At 34.7% G+C, this 8,366-nt stretch overlaps 1 protein-coding gene across 1 annotated transcript; it reads left to right on the forward strand.

The window, feature by feature from the left end:
• Window positions 1-533: 533 nt before the first annotated feature.
• Window positions 534-3,733, forward strand: LOC113318408 (protein DETOXIFICATION 19-like). The gene is made up of 7 exons (XM_026566568.1): window positions 534-1,102; window positions 1,514-2,058; window positions 2,207-2,293; window positions 2,395-2,451; window positions 2,573-2,811; window positions 2,911-3,029; window positions 3,228-3,733. The coding sequence occupies exons 1-7, from the start codon at window positions 842-844 to the stop codon at window positions 3,357-3,359; spliced, it is 1,440 nt and encodes a 479-aa protein (XP_026422353.1). The 5' UTR covers window positions 534-841; the 3' UTR covers window positions 3,360-3,733.
• Window positions 3,734-8,366: the final 4,633 nt, after the last annotated feature.

An 8,366-nucleotide genomic window follows, 5' to 3' on the forward strand; every position in this document is an offset into this window, starting at 1 on the left:
CCTCGTAAGACTCAGTGTTAAGCTACATAGAATTGGATGAACCTTGTCTACGGGAGCCTTCGCTTCAACCCAAGTTACCCAACTAAATATTCGATCCCCTACAACTGGGACAACAGAGGATAGTCCAAATCTTGGACATGAGGTGGCATAATCTTAATGGTCGAGAGGGGAATGATTTTAACATTGTGATTAGTAGTGGGGTGAAGAGGGAAATGATTAAAGATTCAAATTTATTATCCTTATCTGAACAATACCAGTTCTGACAGTTGTAGAGTTTTCCCTAAATAATCATTTTCTTTTTCTTTTTCTGAGCACATAATCAAATAAACATAGTCGTATTCATGACCTTCTCCAACGTCGGAAGGAAGTAGTAGGTCCAGGGATATTTATGTCATTAACGAAATATCAACGTGTAAAACATGGAGGTGTGGTGTAGTCTCTAGACATGATACACATTTCACTGAAACTCTCACGTTGGACTTTTTCAGAACACTTAAATTCAAAATAATGGAAATAATATCCATTTTTATTCGATTTTATTCATTTCATAAATTTGTATATTTACGAGGAAATAAGAATTCAATCAAATTAAATATGTATTGGTTGTCATGTGAGCACATACTCGTCAGAATCAAACTCCTCCTGTCTGCTCTGCATTGAGCTTGAGTCCAAGACCATCTTATATAGAAGTCCTCCAATCTTTTCTCATTGCCTCTTTCTCCTCTTTATTTGGTATTCAGACAGAAAGAGTAAAAAGGCAGGAGTGGGTTTCACTTATTTAGTAGAATCTGATCAAAGAAAACATAAGATTGTTGAGAAACTAATCAAGAATCAAGGAATCATGTCTGCAACAACAAAAACTCCATTGTTGGAGTATGAAGAAGTAGACCAAGAAAAGCCAAGAGGATGTTGGAGTAAATTTTTGGATGTTAAAGAAGCAAAGAGTCAAGTATTATTTTCAGTTCCGATGATAATAACAAATGTTTCTTATTATTCAATTACTTTGATCTCTGTTATGTTTGCTGGTCATCTTGGTAAAGTTGAACTTGCTGGTGCTACTCTTGCTAATTCATGGGCTACTGTTACTGGTCTTGCTCTCATGGTAACTCTCTCTCCCTTTTAGTTTGTTCTTGTTTAACAAAGAATTGAATGTTCTTAGTATTCTCAAGTTTAATGTTTCTGTTTTTGATTTGATGTGTATTTATTATAATGGTCCATGGATGATCTTGAGCTTCTGGTATGAAAAAATAGACCCATGGAGGTTAAAAATGGGAATGGGATTTTCAACTAATTAGAAAACAAGATCCAGATAGAGAGAGATGCAATTTAATTGTGAATGTCTAATATCACATAATTGATATGCTTGTTTTCATGACTTGATTAACTGAAAATGACTTAGGTTATAATTTTGTTAGAATGATTTCTAATAGAAAAAGTGATAGTATCTCTTTTCCAGAAACTAAGGGAGTATGTTCTTTTGCTTTTTGATTTAATTTTACTATGGATGTTTCAGACTGGTCTTAGTGGGGCACTGGAGACTCTCTGTGGACAAGGATATGGAGCTAAGTTATACAGGATGCTGGGCATCTACTTGCAAGCGTCTATAATAACGTCATTCATCATATCCATTTTCATATCAATTGTGTGGTTTTTCTCGGCTCACATACTGATATTACTTCAACAAGAACCTGAAGTAGCAGAAATGTCCGCCACCTACATAAAGTATTTGATTCCAGGGTTATTTGCTTATGCATTCTTGCAAAATACTCTGAGATTCCTCCAAACCCAGTCTGTAATATTGCCTCTAGTTATTTGCTCGGTGGGTCCATTGATTCTCCATATTGGTATCGCTTACACTTTAGTTTATTGGATGGGTCTTGGTATTAAGGGAGCAGCTTTATCAGCTGCGATCTCATTGTGGATATCGTTCATTATGTTGGCACTATATGTGAACTACTCAGAGAAATTCAAATATACATGGGAAGGACCTTCAACAGAATGCTTCAGATACATTCTCCCATATATGAAATTGGCAATCCCATCTGCAGTGATGGTCTGGTAAGTTTTTTCTAGTCATTGTTATTCTGTTTAATGGTATGTCAACGTTTCAATTGGAATTCGACCATCTAAAAGATGTAATCGTCTGGCATTTTCAAGAATTTCATGTACTAAACTTTTTGTTCCTTGTTTTTTTGTTTTCCCACAGTTTGGAGTACTGGGCTTTTGAAATTCTGGTTTTACTTGCTGGATTGATGCCACACTCGGAAAATAGTACTTCGTTGATTGCAATGTGGTATAGTTCTCCGACTCTCCGTCTCCAATTATCCAAGTCTACAAAGTTTAGATGTTCTTAATTCTTAATCCCATACCTAACAATTGTAATTCTTCATGCAGCGTGAACACCGAAGCAGTTACTTTTATGATTACTTACGGTTTTAGTGCTGCAGTGAGGTATGTAATGTAGTTTGATAAAATATCCATTTTATTAGCCTGTTTCTCTGGTAAACAAAATCGTGTTTACTGTCTCTTGGTCGGTTATGTGCTGAAGTGGTTGAGATTTTTACTGTTACAGTACAAGGGTTTCAAATGAGTTGGGAGCTGGAAATGCTGATGGGGCTAAGAATGCTGTGGCAGTGACTTTAAAGCTTTCTGTCCTTCTTGCTCTTACAGTTATTGTATCTCTGCTCTTCGGCCATGATCTATGGGCTAGTGCCTTCAGTGACAGCCCTGATATAAAGAGGGAATTTGCTAATATGACCCCTTTACTGGCCATCTCCATATTATTTGATTCGGCACAAGGTGTTTTGTCAGGTGAGGTTCAATCCCTCAAGATTCGGATTTTTAAAGCTGTAGATAAGTCATTGGCCTAATGAGAATTACTTTTTTTATTTTTTTGCCTCCATTTTGCAGGGGTATCAAGGGGATGTGGATGGCAACACTTGGCTGCTTGGACTAACTTGGGAGCTTTCTATATGGTTGGCATGCCTATAGCTGTTCTCCTCGCGTTTAAGTTTGCATTTTATGCAAAGGTGAGCTATTAGCACTGTTTTCTGCTTTCTTTGGTATTCTAGAACTTCTTTAACTTCAGGACTTGTATCCCAATGAAACTGTTAATGCTTGTTGAATGTATGTGATAAACCCACCATACCTACTCGGCCATTTATTGAGAAGATATGCATTCGCGCTACAAATTTGTAATTTTATGTTGACAAGCATATCTGTTGCAGGGATTATGGATTGGCTTAATTTGCGGGCTCTCTACCCAAGCTTGCATTCTTCTAGTGATAACATTGCGTACCAAATGGTCGGCACTGCAATTATCTGTGACCAATGAGAAACACACCACAGTTCTGGTGTAGTAAGTCTACAGTTGTAAAGGCAACATTTTATATGAATAACACAAGTCCTACGGAAGGAATCATATTGGCTTGAAATCTGCAGATGTTAGAAGATATCATAACAGAAATCATTGGCTGAAAAGCTTGTGGGTAAAATAACCGTATTTGGCAGAGTTTGTGCAGAGGAGAGATTTTGGTAGTTGGTTACTGGTGAATGTGATGAAGCCTGTTTGTTGTTCCTCTAACTTCCAGTGTAGAAAAAATGTTGTTGCAGCAAAACAGGCAGGTTTTATATCAAAACTTATCTTTGTAATGTCTATTGTGAACATATTTTGTTACATTTGTTAATTCTTAATTTATTTCGTGTTCTTAATATACATTTTTGATCTCTCAAACAACTAGTAATGATTCAAAGGTGTGTTATTGCATCTACACGTTGACATCCTTGTTCTTTTGATCTACTTTTTAAGCATCCTCTTCTTGCTGAAAGATTTTAATGACTTGACATTTGTTTAGGTAAAGTTGGTGCAAAAATCATTTGAAACCTTAACTTTGCCAACTTTTACTTCTTAAAGCAATAACAATCACTTAATTTTAATATTTGGGGTTTTCCTGAATTCTCTCTCTCATGATTCTTCCCCTTGGTCCAGACTCCAGACTGTTTAATATAGGATGTCCATGCTCTCCATAGGGGTGCTGTTTAACCTGCCTCATCAATGTCCTGTCCCAATTATCATACGGATCGACCTTTTTGATCCAGCCCTCACCGAGTGTGTTGGAAGCATGACGTATTTAGTAGTAATGACTTGTTCAGAAAGCCAGCAAGCAAGGATCAAAATCCAGCCCCTAATTGATCCTTCTATTTCACGTGCTTGACATAAGTAACAACATTTCCCTACTCCACCGTCATTTTTCCTCATAAGTACGTTCGCAGTTGCTCGTCTACTGATACGGGGATGGTACATTACAGTGATATTGCTGAACTGAAGGCCACCATTGCCGCTGCTCTAGATGAAATGGATTAAGATTAAGAACGATTTTTTTGGGACCATGGTTTTTTATTTTGGGTAAAGAAATTAGAAGTAAATCTAGGTCACCCCTTATCTAGATATTTATATTAATACCTAAATTACCTCTGATTAATTTTGGGTGATGATTAGTTACTGTAATGATTAGTGAGATGATTAAGTTAAAGATAATTAGTGAGATTAAAAAATCAGATGGTTTTTTTTTTAAAGAAGTAGAATTATTGAGAGAGTAAAGTTAGAGAAGATGAAGAAGGAAAACATGAAAAACGAAGGATTTTGCCAACCACAACAGGAGGAAGGGTATTTGGATACCTAGGTATGCTTCAAACTTAGATAATGTTGGTTGAATTGCTCCAAGCTTTCAAAAAAAATGAAATTTTTTATGTAGATTTGGGCCAGTTCGGTTACCATATGTCAAGAACATGTAACCAAACACACCTGAAAGTGTAGTTCGGTTACGTTTTCCAAATACACAGGTTACCGAACTCGCTCGTTAATGGAGGTTTTGGTCGTACAATGTAATGTTCGGTTACCTAGGATAAAATGGTAGGTAACCGAACTTTGAACTTAACAATTTATTTGGGTACATCTTGTGTGTTCGGTTAATTCGCAAACTTCAACGCAACCAAGTTCCCAACCGAACTGCAGGTTAAAAGTAACCTAGTGTTAGAAGTTCGGTTGGTTCGCAAACTTCAACACATTTTGCGAATCAACCGAACTGGGCTTATATATGCATATATGCAATTAGGCAAATGTTCGGTTACTACGAAATTTATTTCTTGGCGAATTAGGTAGAGTTCGGTTACGAAGTTTCAAAGGTAGAGTTCGGTTACAAAGGAAACTTAACATTTTTGCGATTGAACCGAACTTGTGGACTTCTCATTATTTTCGTAAACTAAAGTTCGGTGATATCCTTATTTTGCGAAGGAACCGAACTTATGGACTTGTGTTGTTCTAATACAAGGAGTTCGGTTAAAAGTATTTTTTTGCGAATCAACCGAACTCTGAGTTCGGTTAATAAAAAATTAATTCGTGATAACCGAACTTTTCTCTGAAAAAAAAATCCTCCATTCAACCTCTCTGCAACTTCCATTTTCAACTCATTTTAATGATTATTTCTCATTTATTCAACCAAAAACGAATGACAAGTAATGGGTTTGTGAGAATATCTTTGTTAATGTTTTAAATTAAGCTATATATATATATAGTGGTGGTGGTGGTTGGTGGTGGTGGTAATTGGAGGTGGTGGTGGTAATCGGTGGTTGGTGGCGGTGATAATCGGAGGTGGTGGGGGTGGTAATCGGCGGCGGTGGTGGTGGTAATCGGTGGTTGGTGGTGGTGATAATCGGATGTGGTGGTGGTGGTAATCGACGATGGTGGGAGGTGGTGGTGGGAGGAGGTGGTGGTGGTAATCGACGATGGTGGGAGGTGGTGGTGGGAGGAGGTGGTGGTTATATATATATAGGTGGTTATTGGGTTGGTTTTAAATTAAGTTAAGGGCAGGTTAGTCATTTCAACGCTTCAGAACATCCCTTATAACTACAGGGAAGGTGACCTAATAAAACCATGATCCCCTCAAAAAAAATCATGGTCCCTAAAAAAATCATTCCTCCGTCCGACGGGTTAGGCCAAGCCCAAATCCTCATCCAAAGTAAGTCTACAACAGCTTCTCCAACAATTTCTAATACTGTTGTCACACTCATGATTACTAACTCCAGTTGAAGATTCATGGTAGAATGGAATGTCGTTGGGGAATAACAACCGGCTTGGAACAGTAGGTTATGTATTGGATCCCAACGTACAAGAAATTATTTAAAAATACACCGTTTTGCCAAATGACCCTAACATTATCCAAGATCACATGAGCCTTAATTGTTGTTTTGTTTTTGAAGCACACGAGCTTTAATTGATTGATATACATAAGTTGAAGCATTTGGCTTCGTGGAAGTATAAATTTGAACCATGTTTTAGGGCATACCACAAAATTTTTGGGGCATACAAAATGATTACCCTAACTAGAGTGTGATGATAGGGGTATTCAAGGATAGGTAAATTACTTAACTACCCTCAAAGAATTTATTAATTTACTTATCTATTATGTATTTTGTCATTTAAATTTTTTTGAAAAAGGAAATTTATTTAATTAATTAATCAATTAATTTATTTTTCTTTTTTAGTTTTAGTTTTCATATTTTTCTAAGTTTTTTTTTTAAATTTAAAAAGAAGTAAAAAAATGTTTTTAAAATTACTATTTTTTTAAAGAAAATAGTAGAAAAAAATAAAAATATATTTTTTTAATATTTTTTTACTTTTAGAAAAAAAGTTTAATTGAAGAAAAACAGAAAAAAATAATAATTAACTAATTTTTAAATTTTTTTTAATCTTTTTAAAATTTAAAAAATATAAATTTAAAAAAAAATAAAATTAAAAATATAAATAAGGGCAGCTTTGGCATTAAGCAAAATTTATGGATAAGGGACTTTTAAGATTACTATCTAATAACCCGTTTTTGTCTTTATATGGTATGCCCTAAAAATTGTAGGTATGCCGTAAAACATGGTTCATAAATTTTGTGGAAGTGTATAATTTATATGATTATATCATGATTTATTAAGGACAAAACCATAAACACTTAGGTGGGCTGGGTTTCAGTTTATAAATATAAATAAAATACTTAGGTGGGCTGGGTTTCAAAGACAAAATAGAGTTACTTTGAAGTAATCTAGTGGTTTCTTATCCACATATATTTATGTAGATTTTTTTTTTTGAAGCATGCATTTTATTATAAGAAATTAGTTTACAATTTGTCGTGGGTATGTAGTACCCACGAAATCATGAAATAAAATTTGGCTAATAAAAAATGTAATTGTCTGGTCTCAGATTTTGGTTGATGAGTTTCTTGTTTGACTGTCATCTGCTGCATAATTGGCCAATCCGTCGGCTGCAACGGAAGCGATAAAAGATGATATATTCGTGCTGCGGAATCAAATTTTAAAAGTAACCATTTTATTACGTGGAAATTGGTAGAAATTAGTTGATCTACAAGGAGATTTCCTAAAGTCTACAGGTTTATATGGATCTTGTTAAGTCACTAGAAAAACAACTATAGATATGGTTTCATCTCGACATTCACTAACGACTACAAATATAAAACTAATATTCAATCCTTGGGGTAAACCCAATTATGAGTAAAAATCAAAACAAAGTTAAACAATAAGATTTCATTAATCAAAAGACTCTATTAATTTTCATTTTTGGCTCCTTATATAGGTAATTCCTGTTAAACAAATACTGAACTTGACAAACATATATAAAACTTATTTCCCTTGTATCTCCTATCTTCAGGAAACTTTCCTAACTTATTAAAACTCTTAAAACAAACTTCTAAACTCTTCTAAACTTACCCTAATTAATTAATTCAGAAAACCGATTATTTTTTACTAAAAATATCATTAATAACTTACAAATAATAATAGTAAAATGATAATCATAAATTAATAGACTTGGCTTCCATAATTTCCCTTCACCATTCCCGTGTTGGAGATGATTCATCCTCAAATCTTGCCGCTACAATATTATGGACGTGTAACTCGTTGATGACAATCTTTATACACATGAATTGATGTTGTAAAAAAATAATTTATACACCATATAGAAGCATGATGTATATTGGGAACCCAAAACGGATCTTCGTAGGTTGATTCAACAAGTGCTCTCTTGTTAGGGTGTTAGAGGAAGACGATACGTGTAACCTATTGATCAACAAGATTATTCTCAATCGTAGGCAGACAAAATAAGTCATTATCATGAACTACAAAGTCATTAGGTTATTAATATTTGATGACTCACCATATAAATCTTGCGTGAGTCGCTGTTCTTTGTCAGCGAAAGGATGTTCTTCATATTGTTGAGAAATAAATTCCATATTCTCCTTGTCATCATGATATTCATCGAAGATTGAAATTGTATTACAATTAACAATATCTTTAATTTTTAATCC

This window comes from Papaver somniferum, chromosome 10 (genome assembly GCF_003573695.1).
Source record: "Papaver somniferum cultivar HN1 chromosome 10, ASM357369v1, whole genome shotgun sequence".
Classification (NCBI taxonomy): domain Eukaryota; kingdom Viridiplantae; phylum Streptophyta; class Magnoliopsida; order Ranunculales; family Papaveraceae; genus Papaver; species Papaver somniferum.

Excerpts from the sequence above, each read along its gene's own strand:
- LOC113318408 (XM_026566568.1), top strand. The coding sequence starts at position 842 with ATGTCTGCAACAACAAAAACTCCATTGTTGGAGTATGAAGAAGTAGAC. Across the intron at positions 1,103-1,513 it reads TTACTGGTCTTGCTCTCATG|ACTGGTCTTAGTGGGGCACT; the intron begins GTAACTCTCTCT and ends TGGATGTTTCAG. Across the intron at positions 2,059-2,206 it reads CCATCTGCAGTGATGGTCTG|TTTGGAGTACTGGGCTTTTG; the intron begins GTAAGTTTTTTC and ends GTTTTCCCACAG.